The sequence below is a fragment of the Bidens hawaiensis genome, unplaced genomic scaffold, assembly GCF_021521415.1.
Source record: "Bidens hawaiensis isolate Kalapana, Puna unplaced genomic scaffold, B.hawaiensis_p1.1 tig00016466_1, whole genome shotgun sequence".
Taxonomy (NCBI): Eukaryota; Viridiplantae; Streptophyta; class Magnoliopsida; order Asterales; family Asteraceae; genus Bidens; species Bidens hawaiensis.
In genome coordinates this window covers 31,490-57,263 of record NW_027492513.1, presented here as the reverse complement: position 1 = coordinate 57,263, position 25,774 = coordinate 31,490, and the positions used below count along the sequence as shown (strand labels likewise).

Below are 25,774 nucleotides of genomic sequence, written 5' to 3'. Positions count from 1 at the left end.
AAATGTAATCGACCATAGGGCATGTAATCGAACGAGCTGTAGCCATTTGGTCCGTTTATCACCTTTATTACTACATTTCTTGACTTTAATACTTTATTAAGGTTTGGTATTAACCCATAATCATTTCCTTTACCGTTTTCGGCGAAAACTTGACCCGTGTAACCATAAAGCTTGGACATTTATGGCTTAAAACGGTCTAATTCGTTAGGCCCATTTTAATCATAAAGTTTGCAACTTTATCACATAATAAGGTCCGATTTACTATTCTACTAAGTTTTATGCAAAACCAACTTCATTTACCCGTTCTTTTCACAAACCGAACACTACTTGTTTTACCCGAAACGAACAAACTAACCCGTTTGCATTCAAGTTCATTACTATATCAATAACCATGACCCGATCTATCATCCTACCAATTTTCATGTAAATTCGTTCATGAAAAGTAAGCCTTTTTAACAAAAACGTACCTTTGAGGTTTTTGTCTGAAATCACTCGAGAGGCTCAAAACCATAATAAACGAACTCCGATTTGAGTGATTCAAGCGGCCACGGAACTTTCTTGTCCCGATCTATAAACCCATCAGCTCGCCTTCACCGGAAACCACCGCTACAGTCGCCAGAACAGCTGAACAGTTGCCGGAATCTTCACTTTTGAGCTGCTATGGTTTTGCTGATAAACACTGGATTTCCTGACCTCTGATCGAAGATCTATTTGGTGGGAATCTTCATTTATATACCGTGAACACTCAGTTAAAATTTGAGACCGATTCGACGGTTATATCTCCGGGAATATTTGTGTCTTTGTGGGTGGTTTTCTCAAAAACGGGAATTGAAGAAGTGTGTGTTTTTGATGGTGTAGGCTATGGTGTAGAGATGTATGAAAATGGAAAGGAGTAGGGTTTTAAGGGGTATTTATACTCCCATAAGCCCATGGACCTTAGGCCCATCTTTCCTTTTTGATCCATAATCAATTACATCTAATTAGCCTATTTATCCTTCCATCTTTATTATGTTACTATTTTTCTATTAACTCAATTAACTTTTCCATCTTAAATAAATAATATATTAATTGTTTATTCTTAAAAAGTTTGGAATGTTATCACCTAACCCCAATGCCCCAAACAAAAGAGCCTACACTGGTCCTCATTCCCTTTGTTACAAATGTAATCTTCATCACCCTGCTTAATCCCCTTGCCGACTGTGCACCCATTGCAATCGTTAGGGTCATATTGCTAACGTTTTTCGTGCACCACTTGGTTCGCAAGCGTTTCAAACACAGTCTGCACCATCTACTTCTAGACCTGCTATTAACCCTGCTCCACCCGGTGTTCCTAATACCCGCGCCTGTTACCATTGTGGAGACCCTAACCAGCTCCACAACACTTGCCTATTTCTTGTCCATGCTCATCAAGTCCATGTCATGTATGCACCCCACTATGTCACCCATGCACCACAAGCCCAAGTGTACCCCGCACCTTTATAAGGACCTGTTACCGGTGCCCTACTTTGGACGTTGGATTTACTCATAAACACAGTTCTAAACATCAGAGTTAAATAAAACTTTATGCGGAATATAAAACTTTCATAACATTGCAATAATAATTCATAACATGTCTTAAAACATTCTTGTCTTTCAAAATTAAAACATTAAATATAAAACATCATGAGTCTTCAGATGCCAGACTCCTTTTCTTCTACCATGTGTCCTCGCTCAAGCCAACTGTCTCATCCTACTCACCTGCGTGCATACTAAATGTCAGCAACGCTAAGTGAGTTCTAGCTAATCACACATCATACAATACATACACTTACCTTCAATCATGCATCCAAAGTTACATAATAATTACTTTTCTAATTTACTTTCATTACAATATTTCATACACACGTTCATGATTTATTACTTTCATACTATATAATTACTGTTCATTATATCTCAGATATTATTAGGGTCTGATCCCTCTTTGCCTTGTCTATCTCAGATATTTTAGGGTCTGGTCCCTTTCTTGTCTATCTTAGATATTATTAGAGTCTGATCCCTGTTTACTTCCCTATCTCAGATATTATTAGGGTCTGATCCCTTTCTTCTCTATCTCAGATATTATTAGGGTCTGATCCCTTACTTCTTCATCTTCGTACAAACTGTCTTTACATACCCGTAACATACATATACTTTCTTTATTCATTTATTCATACTCATATGTTGTACATATATCTATCATACACATGCATCTTTCATATACATACATCCCTTGTCAGCACGTGCAATTTCCGGAGATCGTTCACGTTCCGACAAGCTTTCATTCACATCCAATATAATTATAATTAACATAAAAATCATACATGGCATACACTTACCATTTAAGGTAAGTGTATTAACTATCACATCGAGTATGCACATAGCCCCGAAAACATAACAAGGAAATGAGGCTAGAAACTCACTTGAGCACGGTTACGTTCACTGTTAATGGTTATCCCTTTCTTTATTTGTGCACGGCTAACTGTATAACAATTATGTGTATTAATTACTATCACTATCCATATCGTATTTCTAGTTTAATTATAACCCTCTACGAACGGGGGTCCGGGGGCAGCACCTCTGGCAGCGAAGTTCTAGGGGCGGCAGCCCCTAGCGGGGTCCAAGTGGCAGAGCCCCTGGCTGGGGTTAAGTTGTAAAAAATTAAGCCTAATTCGTTATATGAACATAGCCTGATTCATGGCCTATTTCGTTATCAGAACATGGCCTGATTCGTTATCTTAACATAGCGAATTGGTGAGTAACGAATCACCTGATTCGTTATCTTAACACGATTTGATTCGTTATCCTAGTTTGTTAGCCTAATTCGTTCTCTTGACATGACCTGATTTGTTATCTTAATAAAATGAATGGATAGATAACGAATTAAAGGTTCATTCGTTATCAAGTCACACGAATGAGTCCCATTCGTTATGACCGCGTACGAATGATCAGTCATAACGAATTATCACAGTTCATATCCAGACTTTGACTAAGGGTTAAAGTCAAAATCGTCAAGAACAAGAATTGGTCAACATAAGCCAGATCTACAATTAAACATTCGATTCTTAACGAAACAACAATAATTTGGTACCATTGAATTCGTATTCTCAGTGCCAACAAACCCCAATCCATCAACCATCCTATTAGGTTTTACATGGTTCGGTTTACAGCTATATACGTACGGCTCATTAACCAATAGATTAACCCTTCAAATATTAACGAATTTCAGTGAGGTTTGTTGCATCGTATTTGTTTTTACCATTTAAACATAGATATAAGATTTCTAGACGTAATCCGGACCTAAACGAACAAGTTCTCGATATAAGCGTACCTTAAATGAGTCATTTTACGAAAACGGTATAGTCTTGATGTTGTTTTGGTTCGTCACGACGTTCTAGAACCAACGGGTCCGGTTTCCACCTTCGGATCTTGGCTCGGGTTATAGGATAGTGTTTGTGTGTGTTTTTGATGCTGTAGGCTATGGTTTAGAGATGGATAAAAATGGAAAGAATTAGAGTTTAAGGAGTATTTTTACTCCCTTAAGCCCATTGACCTAAGGCCCACTTCATTTCTTATTCCATCTTCTAAAGTCCAAGCCCATCCTCTTAGAATTTATTATCTAAACCGATACACGACACATTATTGCATAAACGAATCTCTTTTATTATTATAACCAAAAGTAGGATGTTACAACCTTACTATGCTGCTCAAGTTTACCAAGTGCAAACCTACCAACCCCAAGCTCCTCCAGTTTATAGACCGGAAACCTATGCTCCTCCAGTGCTATTTGCTTATGGCTCCTCCATCTCCATAAACTCAAGGCCCTGCTATTCAAGCTCCCCTATTGAACCAAATAGCTCAAACCCCTTAAGGGTCTATGGTCATCCCTTTAGGATGAATGTGAATCAAGCTCAAAGCTCTAGCGACGTGGTGAATGGTAAGTTCCACATTGATAATCATTATGCTCCAGTATTATCTGATACTGGTGCCGATAAGAGTTTTATTTCTTTGAATTTTGCGTATATTATTAATAAGCCTCGGGATAAGTTATCTAAGCATTTTTCCATAGAAGTAGCTAGTGGGAATTCTATTATTATTGACTCGGTAATTCGGGATTGCGTCATAACTCTTAATAAATTCAAGTTCTGTATTGACCTCATTCCTATGCAAATGGGCAGTTTCGACGTTATTCTAGCGATGGATTGGTTAACTCTTAATCGTGCTGAAGTTGTATGTTTCGAGAAATTCCTCCGTATACTTCTCAAGAATGGTCGTGTTATTAAAGACTTCGGTGATACGCCTACATCTAAGTTTAATCTTATGTCGGGCTTTCAAGCTCAATGTTATTTGCGTAAAAAGTATATTGCATTTGTAGCCCTCGTGGTGGAGAAAGAGCGCAAAGAGAAGAAGACATCCGACATTCTAATTATGCGTAATTTTCCCGATAATGTCTCCGATCTTCCCCTTGTTCGCCAAATCGAATTCCGGATTGACCTTATACCCGAAGCTAACCTCGTAGCTAAGCCCCTTACCATCTTGCACCCTCCGAAATGCAAGAACTTTCAAGCCAACTACAAGAACTCTCGAACAAGGGTTTTATTCTCCCAAGTTCTTCTCCTTGGGGTGCACCTGTTTGTTTTGTCAAGAAGAAAGATGGTACATTCCGGATGTGCATCGATTACCGTGAGCTCAACAAGCTTACCGTCAAGAACCGTTATCCGCTTCCTCGTATCGATGATCTTTTTGATCAACTTCATGGAGCCGCATGCTTCTCGAAAATCGATCCACGTTCGGGTTATCATCAACTTCGCGTTATTGAAGACGGCATCCCCAAAACTGCTTTTCGTACTTGGTATGGGCATTACGAATTCCGTGTTATGCCTTTTGGGCTAACCAATGCACCGGTTTTCATGGATCTCATGAACTGTGTGTGTAAAACCTACTTGGATAAATTCGTAATTCTTTTCATCGATGATATCCTGATCTATACAAAATCCTAGAACGACCACAAAGAGAACCTTCATGTCATTCTTGACCTTCTTCGAAAGGAACAATTGTACGCCAAGATTTTTATGTGCGAGTTTTGGCTTAAAGAAGTACATACTTGGGCCATATTGTCAACGACAAGGGTATTCATATCGACCCCTCAAAGATTGAAGCCGTTAAAAATTGGAAGCCACCGACTTCTCCCACTGTAGTCCGATCTGTTCTTGGTTTGGCGGGATAATACCGTTGTTTCATTCAAAACTTTTCTAAGATTGTGTTGCCCTCACCGCTTTAACACACAAGGGTAAACCCTATGTGTGGGGGTCAAAGCAAGAAGAAGCCTTTCAAACCCTTATGTACATTCTTTGCGATGCTCATAGTCTTGCACTCCCCGAAGGTAATGAAGATTTCATCATTTTCTGTAACGCTTCAAACCAAGGTCTCGGTTGTGTCCTCATGCAACGAGGCAAGGTTATCGCATACGCTTCAAGACAACTCAAGGTTCACGAGAAAAACTATACGAAGCATGATCTCGAGCTTGGTGCCGTCGTATTTGCCTTTAAAATTTGAAGACACTGCCTCTATGGTACGAAATGTGTGCTGTTTACCAATCATATGAGTCTACAACACATATTCGATCAAAAGAACTCAATATGAGACACCGTCGATGGGCCGAGTTGCTTAGCGACTACGAATGCGAGATTCGTTATCATCCCTGAAAAAGCGAATGTCGAGGCCGATACTCTCAGTCGTAAGAAGCAAGTTAAATCCATACTTTGTACTTGTGTTCTAGTAAAAAATGATCTTGAAAAGCGTATTCTCGCGCCCAACACGAATCCTTCACCGAAGTGAACATGTATGACGAGATGTCGTGTGGTGCTGAAACGGAAATAGAAACCAAACCCAGTGGTCTTCTTTACTTTCTTAATCGTTTATGGATTCCCGATCGTGACGACCTTCGCACATTTATTATAGACGAACCCCATAAGTCACGATATTCCATACATCCCGGTGCGGATAAGATGTACGCCGATCTTCGTTCCATTTATTGGTGAAGAAAGATATTGCTCTCTATTTTTCTAAATATCTCACATGCTCCAAAGTAAAAGCTGAACATCATCAACCCTTTAGCTTACTCGAGCAACCTCTCGTTCCCGATGGAAGTGGGAAGGTGTCACCCCCTAACCTAAGGCGGAAATGCTGGGGCGTGAGCTGATTGCTCATAGCTCTCAAGGTACTATTATGCAATAATAAAGGTGACAATATCTATTAATTTATATAAATATTCAAATAACTTAAATACAAACAAGTACATAATCCATATATACAACAAAAACACATTTATATTTATAATGACCTTGATAAAAATTCTTCTAACGTAAGTGCATTACTAAGTCTTCACCAACTAACATTAAATTCATACGATAAACTACATATGCGTATAAAATAGAATAATTTTGTCAACAACACATGCTGAGTGTAACAACTCGGACTTTCCAAATTAATATTTTATATCCATTACCCGACACGTTTTATGTTCTAGAAATTTTATCAGTAAAAATATGACGTTATTCGAGATAACATTATTTTAATTAATATTTGTTATTATATTTATTTATTATATATAAAAATACTTTGAAACATATTCAATTTTAACCCAAACTATAATTTAACGTAATTATGTTTCCATGTATAATCTTAAAGGGACAAATCTGCAATTTATGCAAATAAGATTCATCAAACCCGTTTACCCTTTTACCAAACCCGATTACTCGTATCCATATTCATACCGTATACCCATTTCGATTTCTTGAACCAAAATTTTCGTCGTAATCAAGGAATGGAATCATTGGACTTGTTAATCTTACCAATTGCGGCACACCGACACGTCTAAGTTTGTTATATCAATAAAAACGATTTGTTTTGCGTATCTCTCTTAGGCCGACGTAACCCGTTTAGTAATATACCCTATAACAATCATGATAACTCAATTGTTTTCGTACACACCATTACACCATCGCCACAATCATAACCCTCACGTTTAATTACATTATATCAATCGCTTGATTAGTCGTTCTTGATACGTCTGGCCGGCTTCAGTACATCCTAATTAACCAGTTTATAATCAACTAATCAGGTAACTGCATATATGGTTCTTTTCGTCGTACTTGTTGTTCAAAACCCCTATCGTTAATTAACCCGGTATAACGAGATTAATGGATTGATGATTCTAGGATTCACCAGGGGTTTGGGTTATTTTAACCTGCTGGTTATAAACTTTCTTTTCTGGTTCGTAACAACTAGCATACCTAGCTCAGTTGGCTAGTTGTGTGTGTGCATTCATATCTTGAGCCGGCCATGGCAGTTGTTGTTTAATTTTTATTTATTGTATTTTTATTGATTATTTAGTTGCTTAAATGGTCAAAAGGATTTTATAAATCAAATAGGTAATATTAAAAATGTCATTATATTAAAAACCGACATTTAGTCGAGTAATTTTTCCGAACCTTGGTTAAAGATCATATATACATATATTTTATACATGTATATATATGTTAGTTTTTTTTAATTGATAATGTTTTTAATATATAAAAAAGAGTTTTTATTTAAAAATATATATTTAACTTGATCTTCTTAATTAATATATTAGAAATATAGTTTGACTTTTTATAAAAATTCATATTGTATATAAATATTATTATTATTATTATTATTATTATTTATTATTTACGATACTTATTTAAAAAGATATCTTTATTGATAATAAAAATATACATATATATACAAAACATATTTTTTGTTTAAAGTAATTATTTAAAACAAATATCTTTATATAATTTATCCAAAGTCTTATAAATATTTACTTAAGTATTTTTATGTAATTTTTTATAATTAAAATAATATCATTTATGATAAATCTTTGTTAAATAAAAGTAATAAAATTGATAATAAATATTTGTAATATTTAACTTTCGTAAGAGTGTGCCTGATCATCAAATCTCGAACCTTTATCTAGTGTTAGCTTCGTTATTCTATCCATATTTATTTTCTCAATTATTGTAAATAGGATTCTTGTCGGTACATCCCGAATAGGTTGATTTTCCGGTTTCTAATTTAATCATTTTCACTTGCTCAATTACCAAGGTGAGTAATCACTCCCCTCTTTACTTATTTTAAATCATTTTGGGGACATATGCGTATTTACAGTATTTATCTATTATCTAGTATTTAAAACCGCAACTGTTTAATCCTCGTGTGTATATCAGTTTATGTCTAACTTACTATTTGTTTACTTGCTTTATTTGAATACATTTCGGAGAGATCCATGTAACACCCCGGCTAAAGCGGAATACGCCCGAGTGTGACGTACAGGTTGCCCAAATCACATGTGGCATTATTAAGTGACAATAATATCATTAATTAATTTAAACATTAAGTACACAAGTTTGTAACAAGAAATACAAAAACAATTAACAACTTGTCCATTTATTAATATAACCTAAGTTCTAGTGTCTTCTCCGTTTCATCCTCTAATAATTATACCTGTAACATATATATAAAATAAAGTCAACTAAATGAATAGTTGCTGAGTTCACACAAGTTTTGATATACGTATATAAAAATCATACCATTCCATGAACAATTGTAAATAAGCAAGTAATGTCCTTTCCAACTGGGATTGTGCACCAGCGTACTCAGATAAGCGCAAGTAAGGTCCTTTCCAGCTGGGATTGTGCACCAACGTACTCGGATAATGAAACCCTTTTCCACTCATAACAACAAATGTATTGAACCCAAAGGAGGGCGTATGATCATACTATCTTGAAGTAATCCATGAGAAAGTAATTTGTAGCAAGTAACAAGTAAACACACAAGTTCATGTAGCGAATTGTAGTTTGTAAATAATGAATAAACGAAATTGAATTGTTGATAGGATATATATGCTACCCCCAAAATAGTTAAAAAGGGTAAAAAGGGGGTGTGAGAAACTCACCTTGATGTTGAAGACAAACATGAAATAAAACCGAAAGTACGTAAATGAAATCGAAACAATTGAACGTCACGAACAAGAATTAAAAGCATAAAAATTAATATTAACTGATGACTTATAAAATGTAGAGATTTATACAAGAACTATAAGTATTTTCTAAGCTATTCCTAGAATCCTTAGTATCCAAACAATCCCACGGATTATTAAAAGTTTGACCAAAGTTTGACTTTCATTGACTTTTGACCAAAAGGTCCATGTTGTTGACCGTTGACTAAAAATATTGTTGACCAAAATATTGACTGTTGACCCTAAATGTTGACCGACGACCCGTTGGTGGCTTTTGACCAATATCTAGACTTAAAATAATCATAGGATATTAATAATCGCAACCTAACAATCGATCATGTAATTTGCAGTTAATCATTTTTCATGCAACCCTATGACTAAGTCACACTTTTACCAATTTCATTTCTCATAAGTAAGACCAAGAATTTAGTCAAATAATTTCAAGCTGACCAATAAAGTCAAATTCCAATATAACACAATAATCTTTGTACAAACTACAACTATTTTTACCAAACAGCATGCTGGATAAATTTGGCAGGTTTTAAGACACCAAAACCTATTTTTCTAACCAGTCAAAACATAAAAATAATTTACCAAATAATTCCCACAGATACTTTCAAGTATTAGTAACAACATAAAGTTTTTTTGTAATATTTCAACACTCACAAACATCATGAAAACTCATACACTACAGCAACCTATTTTCAGCTACCTTATCAGCACAACATAATGTAAATATTTGCTAAAAATTCCATATATGTCCAATTGAAGCAAGACCAATTTGATTGGATTACTAATTCAATTTAAAACATTCCAGAAGTGGAATAACACCCATATCTATTTTCAATATCAAGGTATAAAATTTACAACACAGCTCAGAAAATTTCTCTTTCAATCAGGATTGCAGCCCGATTTTGTAAATTAATAAAAACTAGTCAACAAAAGTCCAAAAATTATGATTCTTGACGTTTTAAAAACTAGATTCAAAGTACTTAATTATAGTATCACAAATCAATCAGAAGCAACAACGTATCATCAAGTTACACAATCTACAATCTAAAACACAGAATCTGTCAACAAGAAGATTCAAACCAAAAGTCACAAAAATCATGATTCTAATATCCTTATGATATTTAATCATCAATGAACTATTTTTTATAACCAAATCTCAGGTATTTCATTATTTTACTGATTTATAAAATAATATTTATGTACAAAAGGTTTTCATATTTTCTTTTATAACAAGACACACAATTTCTTTTAAACCATCAACTTGATCATCTTTTTATTTCTTATGATTACATGTGTTTGGATACTCAATCCCACAATCCCAAATCAAATAAACATAAACAAAATATTTATTAGCCATGCTAACTTACTTGCTTGATCAATGCTATATCACTATTTGTTCCAAGGATCACCTAACTTGATTATGATATTTTGAGAGTGTTTTATAAAAATAAAATGTATGTGTGTGTGATGTGATATGGATGGCCAAAAGGAAGACAAAGAAAAGTTATAACCTTAATTGTTATTTACTCATCATTAACACAATCATTAAGACATAATTAATTTTATTAAACTTTAGGTTATGGCAGTTTTTATTACATGTGACATGTTACATTCTATTATAAACATTTTCTAGTAACCATATGTTGTATACTAGTCTTTTTGTTACTTTCATGTAATATATCATAGGTCATGTTATTTTAATTATTCACTTATCCTACAACATATACGTATACAACAACTAATCGTGTAGCATGTAACACAATTTCACCCACCACATATAATACATGTAACATATCATGTGTGACAAATTTATTATAACATATCATATATAATAATATGTGTGACAAGTTTTTTATTCTAGTTATCAATAACTAGTTACTCTCACTTAGGTCACCAACGACACCACTGACTCAATGTATGCATACATGACACCATATGCGTGGAAGTTCATTAACTTAGTTAACAGAACTAACTGGGTTTACTGACACATTCAACAAGATTTAACTAAAAATGTCGGGTGTCACATCGGGGATTAGAAATGTTGAATGTATATATTATTATGGAGTTGGATATTATAATATGTTTTTATACATATATTTATAAATAAAAACCGAAAATTTAAAAAGGGTCAGATTTTCGGGTTTGAAAAGTAACGAATGTTACAATCCAACATCTTCACATTATAGTATGATCATACGACCGTCGTAGTGTCCGGCGTCTGACGCATTGACAATGGTTTCACCGACACCTCATTCTTGGTAACCAATGCACATTCGCATGGCAACGGTTTAGCCCTTTCTTTATGGTTTGATTGATTGTTTATGTGATATGGCTTAACTATTTATTCTCACAGGAACAGTTTGCATCTTTCTTTATTTAATATATATTATTATTTTTGTGTCTTAAACTGGTATTTTTTACTCACTCAACATGTGTTGTTGACAAACTTTTCTATTTTATACGCATATGCAGGTTATTGTTTGAACTACTTGCAAGATTTGGTGAAGACTTAGTGAAGATTTAAGTTAAAAGAATTATAAACAAGACTTAGATTTATTTTAATTGGATGTTTAATGAGGTGTATTTTGTATTTGAATTTATCTAGATATTTAATTAAATTAAATAGATATTGTCATTTTAAATATTGCATGATGGTACTTTGAGAGCTATGAGCAATCAGCTCACGCCCAGACATTTCCTATGTAGGTTGGGGTGTGACAGAGTGGTATCAGAGCTGAAGATATAAGATTAGGTCGTTAGTGGTGCCTTAGTAACCTGCTTAGAAACCTCATACGTGCTTATTTGTTTATCTAATGTGTTCTATTTGTTTGTTAACAGCTTACGTAATTACTTGATAGATTAAGTACTTATTTAACTGTTTAAATAATGATTATTCTTATTATTATATTGTTATGCACACACACAAAAATCTAAGGCTATGTCTCAACCTTCAAAGAAAAATTTTCTTAAATATTTTAAATTAGAGTATATTGCTTTTTATTTTTGGGAAATTCCTTAAGAATTCCCTTCTTTTGTTTTTACTCCTTCATCTTATGACTAGGTAGTATGACAAGTTCCTCTTGGCCAAAGAGGAACACAACTGTCATACGACCGACACCTTACGTTGATTTTAAACCGAATTCACGTGGTTCGTGGCTAAATTCGGTAAATTCCGATTATTGTGTTTTGTTATTTAATCGGTTAGTTGGGTGAAAAATCCATGGTATCCATGGGCTCTCCTACTATCCATTGCTCATCATGTTTTGAATGTTATTTTCTTGGAGTTCATCATACACGGTGGTTCACGGGATGCTCCAGCTACTCATATTTTTCTCTTGTTTATTTGTTATTTAGTTTGGTCTGTTAAAACGCTATGCAACGCTAATGGACCGACAAACTTTATTGTATTGTTAATTCTTTAATTAGTTGGGACAGTTAAATGCCATGTAACGCTCATGGGCTGTCCAACTCAGTTACTTTTATTCATAAGTTTCGTTGGGCCATTCAAACTGCCATGGAAAGCTCATGGGAGGCTAACACCCAATTTATGTTTCGTTAGTTTATTGTAAAATTGACTTAATCAAATAAAAACTAACTTTTAAACTGACCTCACCTCCTCATTTAATCATAACACATAATCATATTGACTACATTATCTAATAACTATTTACTCTATGTACCCCTCATCTTAAAAACTTTTATCTTTATTCCTCATGATATGACGCAATCCCTCATTTATGAAAAACAATGTTATTATAAGACAGTTAAACTTTTATTATTTAGTTAGTTTCCTCAACTTATCCTTAATCTTATAATATTTATTTTTGGTCCTCATAGAATGTCTCACCTAAGAAACCACCGTCGTCCTCGATATCAATCGTCCATTTCTCGTGACTACCGTTTGGCCGCCTGTATCGCCAAGGAAATAGCTGCTGCGATCCCTAGGATAGTAACCCAAATTCAAGACATCAATGCAATCGGTCCAACCTTTTCCACTAACCCCTCTCATGGTAAATGCAAACCATTTACCTCTACTCACCCTTAACACAAGAAATGTAAGAACCTTGCTGCAACTAATCATAACCAACCGCAAGCCTCCTCAAGCAAGAAACCTTACCACGACCCTTTCCTGTTATGCTCTATTTGTAACCATCATCACCCAGTTAAATCCCTATGCCGTCATTGCACTCAATGTAACCGTTATGGCCATTTGCTAATGCTTGCTGGGCCCCGCCTAAAGCACAAGCCGTCCCAAAACAACCTACCTCTCATGCTCAACCTGATTCCCCTACTACCCGTGCTTGCTACCACTCAGGAGACCCTAACCTCTCTGCGATATGTGCCCTCATATTATCCAAACTAATCAAGTTCAAACTATAGTTACACTTTACTACACTACCCATCAAGTCCAAACCTATCATTCCCACATCCTCCAAGCTTCTCCCATCAATCAGGACCAACCATACATAACCCAAACTTATCAAGTTTCCGCACCCGCAAGCTCAAGTTTACCAACCCTAATCTAATTAAGCAACGCTTTTGCATACTGTTCACCCTCAAGTTATTCAAGCAATGCCGAATCAATCTACCACGACTGCTCAAGCCTCATGGATCAAACCACCCAAGATGCTTAAGTTTCAAGGTTCCAAGTCTTGCGCAACTGAATATTTAAATTATTACATGACTTTGCCGCTCGTCGTATTCTATCTTACTTGAATTTAACTTTTCTATCTTTTATCGACTATTTAATAAATTTTAAATTAAAGTTTTCATGAATTATTGAAGTATTAACTAAGATGTTCTATTATTATGACCCTCGAGTAAAGTTTAAAATTATCGAAAGGTGTTTTTATAAAATTCCCCATTTTAATTAACCAAACTGAACTTTTGTCTATTAAAGACGTCTCACGTAAAACTACTTTCTCTAATGGAATTTTATTCTTAGAATTATATTTTCAAACGTTTTGTAAATCTACACGATGGGACGAATCATGTGGACCTTCCGACGATGAAAATAACTATGGTCCGGAACATAATTATCGAAGTCCTCGCATGAAAATCATGATGCGTAAGATTGTGTGTCATAATATAGAATTGAAAGTGGTTGGATAACAGTACGAGTATAAAGATGATAAAGACATGGTGGATACGACGCTGGTACGTCCCATATATAAGTGCCCTGGTCGGATTTTCATTTGGTTTAACTATTCAAAGTTTTGTATTATGATTAATTTTAAAATTTATATTTAATATTTTCATTTCCTCAAATCGTATGGTTTTGTTATTGTATCCCTTTAATTTCTGGACAAAATTCCCTAAATTAGGAGAGACTGTAACAACTCGGACTTTCAAAATTAATATTTTATATCCATTACCCGACACGTATGTTCGGGAAATTTTATCAGTAAAAATATCACGTTATTCGAGATAACATTATTTTATTAATATTTGCTATTATATTAATTTATTATATATAAAAATACTTTGAAACATATTCAATTCTAACCCAAACTATAATATAACCTAATTATGTTTCCGTCTATAATCTTAAAGGGCCAATCTGCAATTTATGCTAATTAGACTCATCAAACCCGTTTACCCATTTACCAAACCCGGTTACCCGTATCCATATTCATATCGTATACCCGTTTTGATTTCTTGAACCAAAATTTTCATCGTAACAAGGAATGGAATCATTGGACTTGTTAATCTTACCAATTGCGGCGTATCGACACGCCTAATTTTATTATATCAATAAAAAACTATTCGTATTACGTATCTCGTTGGGCCGACGTAACCCGTTTTGTAATATACCCTATAACAATCATGATAACTCAATTGTTTTCGTCTGCACCATTACACCATCGCCGCAATCATAACTGTAAGGCCCCGAACCCGGTGACCCTACTTTAGCGTCGGATTTACTCATAAACACAGTTCTTCAAATCAGAGTTTATTAAAACTTTTCACGGAATATAAAACATCAATCATTTGTTACAAAACATTAAATCTTTTCTTTGATACCATAACACAAAACTTTATATTTAAAACATCTTTACTTCTTTCTTCAGATGCCAGCCGTTCAATCCATGCCGTGTGTCATCCTCATGCTAACTCTATAATCAGCTCACCTGCGTGCATACTAAAAGTCAGCTATGCTGAGTAAGTTCTAGATAATCGAACGCCATACAATACATACACATACATACATATCTGTAGATACATATCCATACTTCACTAGTTACCCTTCTGTTCTACATACATACTTGCTACCATACATACATACATATCTACAATCACTAACCTCAGTCCACCGAGAGTACGTTCATAGTTCACCGTCTATACCTGTACTCAAGGTCGTGAACACGTACAAGGTTCGCAGTCCTTACCTATGTTCACCATTTATGGTACGTACAAGGATCGCGGTCCTTCCCTATACCATAGTACATCCACAACACGTACAAGGTTCGCAGTCCTTCCCTATGTTGCAACCTAATTCTTAGCACGTACGAGGTTCGCAGTCCTCCCCTATGCTACAAAATCAGCACGTATAAGGTTCACAGTCCTTTCCTATGCTGAAATACATCCACAACACGTACAAGGTTCGCAGTCCTTCCCTATGTTGCAACCTAATTCATAGCACGTACGAGGTTCGCAGTCCTCCCCTATGCTACAAATACAGCACGTATAAGGTTCACAGTCCTTTCCTATGCTGACGCCTATCTACATTACGTATAAGGTTCGCAGTCCTTATCTACGTATACATATATCATCTACTTCACGTATAAGGCTCGCAGTCCTTAACTACGCCATTACCAGCCGAGTCTATGTCCGACAGAAGCTAGAGGGATTTGCCATCCTAACTTACTATGTCGAACGTAGAACTCACATGCCATTCGTGTACCTATATACACATACTTACATTATAACATAAGAACACTCTAGGCATTCTTTACCTCATTCATTTAACAACCATACCCCTTGTCGTTACGTGCAATATCCGAAGATCGTTCACGCCCCGACAAGTATTCATTTGAAATATTCATACATCTTCGATATATAATGTTAGTACCTTTATTTTTAACCTGACAGTACGCGCAATATCCGAAGATCGTTCGCGTACCGACAAACAATCATTAATATCTATCACACATATCACATATGACATACACTTATCACTTAGGATAAATGTATTAACAACACATCGAGTATGCACACAGCCCCGAAAACATAACAAGGAATGGGGCTAGAAACTCACCTGAACACGGTTACGTTCACCGTTAATCGTAATCCCTTTCTTCAGCTGTGCACGGCTGACTGTATAACAAGTACACGTATCAAACAACTATCACTACTCATATCATCTTTCCAGTCTTAACTACTACCCACAACGAACGGGGGTCCGGGGGCAGCGCCCCTGGCAGCGGGGTCTAGGGGCGGCAGCCCCTAGCAGGGTCCAAGGGGCAGAGCCCCTGGCTGGGGTCGAGCTGTCTTAACACATTTTTCATTAGGTTTTTAATTTATTTTCTAATCGAACTTGACTTTAGGCGAAGTTAACCTTAGGCGAACTTAGCTTTAGGCGAAGTTACCAGCTAGGCGAACTTAGCTTTACAGCGAAGTTGCCATCAGGCGAACTTGGCTTCAGGCGAAGTTGTCATCAGGCGAACTTGGCCTCAGGCGAAGTTACCAGTTAGGCGAACTTAACTTTACAGCGAAGTTGCCATCAGGCGAACTTAGCTTGCAGGCAAAGTTCATCAGGCGAACTTAGCTTGCAGGCGAAGTTCGTCACTTTGAAGGCGAAGTTGCCCAGATGAAGGCGAAGTTGCCCAGGCAGCCGCTGTTTTAGTTTCTGATTGGCATTTCGAGCGATTTTAACACCCTTGCTATGGTTCAATATCACCCACTACGCTACCCGACCATTTTTTGGTCGTTTATACACTAAAAGCTTGGATCTTTAAACTTCAAAGATCAAGAATCATACCTTTTTGGGCTTGTTTGGATCTCCTTTAACTTGTTAACGCAACTAGTCGCCCTCTCTCACTATCGGATCATTCCGATTCTTCCTTTGGCTCGGCCCGGTTCCGGCGAAGTTAGTGTATGTGTGTGTGGAGTGTGCTTGGATAAAGATAGAGTGAAGATATTTTGGGGTGTTAGGGTATTTATATCCCTGAGATCCCATGGACCTAAGGCCCATTCTCATTTAACCCATCCTAATTAATCCAAGTCCACAGCCCACATCCAATACCCAACACTAGCCCGACCCATACCAACTCCTATTCTATTATTTATTTCCTGATAACCCGGGTAAACTTTCTCTCTATTATTAAGTAACATAATTAATATTACTTGGAAATTTCGGGATGTTACAATAACCCGTGAGTTTAATTACATTATATCAATCGCTTGATTAGCCGTTCTTGACACGTCTGGCCGGCTTTAGTTCATCCTAATTAACCAGTTTGTAATAAACTAATCAGGTAAATGCATATATGGTTCTTGTCGTCATACCTTGCTGTTCAAAACCACTATCGTTAATTAATATGGTATAAACGAGATTAATGGATTGGTGATTCTAAGGTTCATCAAGGGTTTGGGTTATTTTAGCCTGCTGGTTATAAACTTTCTTTTATGGTTCGTAACAACTAACACACCTAGCTAAGTTGGCTAGGTGTGTGTGTGTGCGTTAATACCTTGAGCCGGCCATGGCGCGGGTTCAAGTCCCGGCCATGGCAGTTGTTCTTATAATTTTATTTTTTTATTTATATTGTTTCTTTAGTTGTTTAAATGGTCAAAAGGTTTTTATAAACCGTATAGTTAATATAAAAAATGACATTCTATAAAAACCGACATTTAGTCGAGTAATTTTTCCGAACCTTGGTTAAAGGTCATATATACATATATTATATATATGTATATATATGTTAGTTTTTTTAAATTGATTAAAGTTTTAATATATAAAAAGAGTTTTTATTTAAAATATATATTCAATGTGATCTGTTAATTAATATATTAGAAATATACTTTGAGTTTTTTATAAGTTCATATTGTATATAAATATTATTATTATTATTTATCATTTACGATATTTATTTACAAAGATATATTTATTGATAATAATAATATACATAAATGTATAAAACGTATTTTTAGTTTAAAGTAATTATTTAAAAAAAAATCTCTTTAGATAATTTATACAAAGTCTTATAAATATTTACTTAAGTATTTTATGTAGTTTTGTATAATTAAAATAATATTATTTATGATAAACCGTTGTTAAATAAAAGTAATAATATTCATAATAAATCTTTGTAATATTTAACTTTCGTAAGATGATGCCCGATCATCAAATCCCGAAACTTTATCTAGTGTTAGCTTCGTTATTCTATCCATATTTATTTCCTCAATTATTGTAAATAGGATTCTTGTCGGTAAATCCCAAAAAACTTGATTTGCCGGTTTCTAATTTAATCATTTTCACTTGCTCAATTACCAAGGTGAGTAATCATTCCCCTCTTTACTTATTTTAAATCCTTTTGGGGACATATGCGTATTTACAGTTTTTTTTAATTATCTAGTATTCCAAACCGCAATTGTTTAATCCTTGTGTGTATATCAGTTTATGCCTAACTTGTTATTTGCTTACTTGCTTTATTTGAATACATTTCAGAGATATCCAACATGTTCACATTATAGTATGATCATACGACCGTCGTAGTGGCCGGCGTCCGACGCATTGAAAATGGTTTCACCGACACCTCATTCTTGGTAACCAATGCCCATTCGCATGGCAATGGTTTAGCCCTTTCTTTATGGTTTGATTGATTGTCTTTGTGATATGGCTTAACTGTTTATTCTCATAGGAACAATTTGCATATTTCTTTATTTAATATATATTATTATTGTTGTGTCTTAAACTGGTGTTTTACTCACTCAACATGTGTTGTTGACAAACTTTTCTTTTTTTATACGCATATGCAGGTTATTGTTTGAACTAGTTGCAAGATTTTGTGAAGACTTAGTGAATATTTAAGTTATAAGAATTATAAACAAGGCTTAGATTTATTTTCGTTGGTTGTTTAATGAGTTGTATTTTGTATTTGAATTTATCTGGATATTTAATTGAATTAAATAGATTTTGTTATTTTAAATATTGCATGATAGTACTTTGAGAGCTGTGAGCAATCAACATTTCCGTCGTAGGTTGGGGTGTGACACTGAGTGAGTAAAACACCAGTTAATTTGAGATATGATATAATATAAAAAAAAAATCGCAAATTGTTCTTGTTAGATAACCAATTAAAGCATATCATGTACACAATTTGAACAACTAATAAAGAAAGGGCTAAACGGTTGCCATGCGAATCGGGCATTGGTTACCAAAAATGAGTTGTCGGTGAAACCACTGTCATGCTATTGGGCGTCGGCCACTACGACGGTCGGATGATCATACTATAATGATGGACCTCTCCAAATGCGGTAAAATAAAGAAAGTAAGCAAATAACAAGTTAAGCATAAACTAATATACACACAAAGATAATAATTGCTAATGTGAATAATAAGAAGAAGAAAGTACTGTAAATACACATATGTCCCCAAAAGGTTAAAATGAGTAAAATAGGGGAGTGAAATACTCACATTGGTAAATAAGCAAATGTAAATGAATGCGATAGCAAACAAGAGTCGCACTCGCTGAAATAGATCAATGGAATGGACTAAATAAAAGTAATAGGAGAGATACTAAACATTAGCGAATGGATTCTATAGATTCGAGTTTAGAGATAATAACGATTAATCAAGAGTTACAATTTATTTTATAAAAGTTATTAAATTATATTTGTATTAATATATAAATACTTAAATAAATATTTATAAAATTTTGAATAAATTATATAAAGAGATGTTTTTTAAATATTTATTTTAAACTAAAAATATGTTTAATGTATATATGTATATTTTTATTATTAATAAAGATTTCTTTTCTTTATTATTAATGTGTGATATCTAAATGAGGAGATTAGATAAGTTTAAAAATTAAAATTTTATTTGATTAAGTTAACTTTACAATAAACTAACGAAACATAATTTGTGTGTGGCCCCCCCCATAAGCTTTCCATGGCAGTTTGAATGACCCAACTAACCAATAAAAACACCTGAGTTGGAAGGCCTATGAGCGTTACATGACATTTTAACCGTACTAACTAATTTTGAACAGTGCTAAACGTCTGGGTGTAACTGAAATGAAAGCAAAACCACGGTGAGTGAAAAAACTGAATTAAAACTTTTGGACTAAAACGGTTAGTTTGGAAAACCGTAGGCACTAAAACCATACTTTACTCTAAAAACACATATAACATAAAATGAATGGCAAAAACATTCTATGTTTAACGGGACCACCCGAATTTCATAGGCGATTGGTTAAGAAAGAACAGGAACAATAGCAAGTAGTAAACATGTTCATTCATCATTTTTAGTAGCATATAAATGTTGTAACACAATTATTAAAAAATTTGAAACGTAGAGGTATCTTGGTAAGGATACGCAAACTTTTAGCCTTCATGCACCATGCATGACTGCATGAGTATCCTCAACAACTGCAAAAGAATATGCATTTTTTACATCAGCATGGTAATAAAAAGAAGATAATTTTATTACGAATATCAGTTTCATTATTTTAAAAAGTTTTAAGAGTGTATAGAGAGTTATCAAAATAAGATATTGTTAGTATACTTATATTGTCCCGAAGTCATTTTGCTTCAACCCGTTTTAACCTAAACCTTATTTGACTCGTAATCCAACCCCGCCCAGTTAGCCAGGTCTAGTGAGAACCTAAACAGTTGGAGTTTTAAAAAGTACAAATAATAATCTCATTATTTTAATGGATTGATAAAATAATAAATTATATTCTAAATATATTTAATATAAAAAATATTAATATAATAATTATGTGTCATAAATACATTTTTTTAAGATTGAAATGTATATATAAAAGAGTTTATGTTTAAAAAGTATATTAACATTTAATTTTTTGAGACATCTTTATATTGAAGAAAGCTATAATAGTTTTTTTATTTTATTTTTACAAATATTTAGTCTTAAAAATCATAGACAAATTTTCCATTTTTTAAATTTATTATAAGACTATTATGATAGTTGAACAACAGTGTGTGTATAAGGACAAATGAAAGATGTTTAAAAAGGAAAATTTGGTTTTTTTTCTATGGCCGGGTATGAAACGTATAACATTTTTGTTAAAGACTTTTGTTACATCTTTCACATTGAAAGACCTCATTGTTTTAAATGATGTTTCCAGTGACATTGCTTCATTATTGTATACTAATGGTAGAACAACCATTCTCAATTTAAAATTCAAATATATTTGTTAATATAAAACTACCATATTTGTAATACATTTTTTTTACATAATATAAAGAGACTTAATTATCTTTTTTTATTTGTATTAAAATATTCATTGTAATATATACATTAATTTATCCCGTATAATACACGGGTTTCTAAAGCTATTATTATAATATTCAAATAAATACAAACGATATCCCATTATTATAGATGGCGGTTATTCGCTAAGCATTGTGGTGCCGATGCAAATTGAATTAAATCAGTATTCGGTCAAGCCAGTCAAATTTTGTTCAAAATTGGTCAATAACAGTCAAATTTTAGTTAAAATAAGTCAAATTTGTTCAGAACCGATCAAAATCTTTGAAGTATTTGATTATCATACTTATTAATCAAATCCAATTAATAGGTTTAAAAAATTATATATAAATTTGAAAAAAATGTTATATATTAAAAGACAACTTCCAAGGTTTTATTTTTTGAAGGTGTGCCATAAAAGTTTTATAAGATAACATTTTACACCCCTTAGTTTTAGTTTAATTATTTACTTTTAGTTTTTAAATTTAGCATTAAAACTTAAGTCTTTTTATTTTTAGTTTAATAATTTCATTTATTTTTGTTGGGCCTAGTTTTATGGTTTGAGCTTATTTTATACTTAGTTGGGCTTGGGTTTTGGGTGTATATGTAAACCGAGAACACTTATGTGTTCTCGGTGGGCTTTTTGGTGTTTGGGCCGGCTTATTGTTTGCTTTGCCTATATATAGTCTAGATCATGTATAGGGAAAAGGTTGTTGACTTCCTGTTTGTGTTTGATTGTTTTGTAAGTGCTTAAGAACATGACGTATTCAATAATATACGTGTGTTTTGAAGCAATTCCGTGTTACTTTACCTATTCTTATTAGTGTTCTTGAATCACCGAGGATTGGTATTCCGCACCAATACTCGTTTGGTTGATATCATATTGTAGTGATCCAGATTCGGGACTTACAGTTGGTATCAGAGCCTCTGACGAATTCAGGCTCATTATTGTGGTATCAACGATTCAAGAATATCATTTGCAAGGTTAAAAGGGGTGTTTCCGGCGGACTGTTCATCGGAGAAGAAGAGAGGGTAAGGTTTTGGTTTGGAAAGGAAATCAAATCCCATATTTTTCGGAAGTTTGTTACGTCTAGATTGACTGCTGGTGTAAACTGAGTTCTCGGACAAGATTAGTTTTCGGATGTATTTCATAGTATTCGGCCATTGTTGTTCTCGGCTCTTTTGTGTTCTCGGCTCATTATTGTTCTCGGTGACTGGTCGTTTTCGGTGACTGAGTGTTCTAGGCCACTGTCAGTTCTCGGTCAATTGTTTTGGTCAACAAGGGTAGTTCTCAGTCAACGAATTGTCAACATCTTGAGTTCTCGGTCAAGGGGAGTTTTCGGTCAAAATTTTTGTCGATAAGTGTGGTTCTCGGTCAAAGAATTAGTCAACCAACCGGGTTCTCGGTCAACTGTTCAGTTTGTTGGTTTCTGTTTGGGCCTGTTACTTTTGAACTTGGATCATCTTACTGGGTTTAATTTCAACGGACCAAAGTACAAGTTTTAATCAATGACAAATTTGAAATGGCACAATTAACTAATGGTAGCAATTCAACCAACTCGTCACTTCACCAGGAACTTGACTCCATTATGGGCACTGCTACTCGCATACCCCGTTTGTTATCCCACGAGGGTTTCAATGAGTGGAAATTCCGTTTCGAACATTATGCCAAAATGAAAGATTCAAAGATTTGGAAAAGTATTGTAAGGGGACCTCATAGGATTACTTATCAAAGGGCTGGTTCAACTAAGGTTCTTGTGAAACCGGTTGTTCAATACGATGATGATGACTTTGCAAAAGTTGAAGAAGATGAGAAAGCTTTATCAACTCTAACTATGGCACTTTCACCCGAGATTGCTCTCCAGTTTAGAGAGCTCCAATCAGCAAAGGAGTTGTGGGCCGCACTGATAGAAGTTTATGAGGGTAATGAGGATATAAAGAGAAGTCGCCAGGATTTGTTGCGACAAAAGTTTAATATGTTTAATCATGTTCTGGGAGAGACATTGGATCTCAACTTCAGAGGTTTATATCCCTCGTAACTGAAATAAGAACTGCTGGGATTTTTCTACAAACCTCAGAAATTAACAACAAGCTAGTGAACTCTCTGCCGAAAAATTGGGATATGAATGTTGCAGGTATCAAAAAAACCAAAGATCTCAATAGAATGAGCATGACTGAAATGATTGCCACAATTAAAACATGCGATATGGATGATAAACAACAGACAATAAATCATGCGAGTTCTTATAGTGCTGCTGGTTATAACGTTGCCTCTAATAATGCCCTCATGTCTCAAGATAGCTTCTCACTGTTCAAACCTACTCAACAACCACCACAGGGAAACTTTAAGATGTTTTCATCCACTCTTGGTCAATCATCATCATCACTTTCACCTAATCCAGCTCCAGTATTTTTCACCAAATCTGCTCAGTCTACAAATGATTTTATCAAGGCCACTTCTAGTCCAACCCCCAATCAGATTCCATCTATACCTAAGGAAACTCAATAGAATATCGCTCTAATGGCGGGTTTTATGAATTGCTACCACGCTTTTCTGCCGGAGACTTGGTTCAACCGGTGGTTACTGCTGAACTAGATCAAATTCATCCCGATGATGTTGAAGAAATGGACATCTCATGACAAATTGCCATGGCAGTTTTCCGTGTAAAGAAGTTTACTAAGAGGACGGGTAGAAATAACTGGAACATGCCAAATAATCAAAAGGTGGGTTTTAACAAAGAAACTCTCAGGTGCTACAATTGTCATGAGCCGGGTCATTTTGCTCGTGAATGTACTAATCCAGCTAAGGATGGGAATACGGAAAGGGCTTTGGTTCCAGTTGGGAATACTCGAGGTGAAGCTGGAGGTAGTTCAGGTAATGATGAAAGAGGTATGGTTGCTCAAACGTTCTCATGGGAAGGTTAGATGGCTGCGCTGAACATTGGAAATCAAACTGCTAATTTTGCAACAGTTGAGGAATCTGAAGAGGAAAACACTGCTGAGGAGAAGGTTAAGGAACTCCAATTTGCATACATGGCGTTCACTTCTTCGGATTCATCTGAGGTACGTTTTCAACCATGTTCTATAAATTGTGGTGAGAAAATTGAGATGTATCAACTTCTAATGACAGTCTAATTAGAGATATGGAAAGAATAAAATCAGAGAGTTTTAAACTTAAGAAAAATGAAAAAGGGTTTTTAGACAAAATTGAATCTCTCAACAAAGACATTAAGAAACTTAAGTCTGATTTTAGTATTAAAAGCTGTCACTATCTTGATGCTAAACAAGAAATCGCTGAGTTGACTGCTAAACTGGAAACCGCCAAATCTGAAATTTTAAATTTGACTAGCAAGTTTGAAAAGGCTGAACTTGATTTTAAGAAATTCGATGGGTCTAGTAAAGTTGTCAACTCAATGATTGAGAATCAGTTGTGGTGGAAGGAAAATGAAGGTGAGAGGATAGGATTCAGTCAAGTTCCCCCACCATACAACCACAACTATGTTCCTACTACTGTTACCAAAGAACAGGAAGAAAAGATAAAGGATTTGAAGTACGGTAAACAAGATAAAGTTGAGGGGACTCGTTCTCCTAATGCCGATTCATCTACTTCAAGTATGATTGATTCTAACGTGTCTACTTCATGTGCAGAAAAATTAATTGTGAAGGAATGGACTGATAAGGATGACGACTGTACATCCCCAAAATTTTGATCAAAATTTGACAACCTAGGAAAGTTGAGGGATCCAAAATAATATCAAAACAAGTCATGAGAAAAAATTAAATAAGGAAATATAAGAAAAATAAGGAAATAAAAATATTTCCTAAGTTAAGTGTACTTACATGAAAGAAATTCCATCCCACATTGGAAGATGTAAGAAAGTGGAAGCATTCCACCAAGGGTATAAATAAGGATGATGGAATCCATCCCACATGGAAAGTGGTAAAGAAATGGAAGCTCTTTATAAGGAAGAGATTTTCCATAGTAATATTCTTTTATGAATATCATGCGCCAAGTAGTCCTAGCGGAGGATGCGTAGCAACCGACGCGCACGAGGACGAGGATGATGGTGATGGCGATGGCGAAGGCGACGGCGAAGGGCGTTGGGCGCAATGTGGCGCTTTGATGGCGTACTTCGCACGCTTGCAACGTCGGGAGCCGCTTTAAGAGCCGCCTTAGTATTTTTTGACACCGAGAATTAGACTAGAAAAGACAAGCTATCAAAGATGAAGGACTGAAAACAAAAAATAATATTCAGGGACCCATCGCGCTA

The 25,774-nt window shown here is 34.8% G+C and overlaps 1 protein-coding gene across 1 annotated transcript; it reads left to right on the top strand.

Annotated features, from left to right (window-relative positions):
• Nucleotides 1–3,909: 3,909 nt before the first annotated feature.
• On the top strand, nt 3,910–11,917 carry LOC143551612 (uncharacterized). The gene is made up of 2 exons (XM_077042009.1): nt 3,910–4,671; nt 11,909–11,917. The coding sequence occupies exons 1-2, from the start codon at nt 3,910–3,912 to the stop codon at nt 11,915–11,917; spliced, it is 771 nt and encodes a 256-aa protein (XP_076898124.1).
• Nucleotides 11,918–25,774: the final 13,857 nt, after the last annotated feature.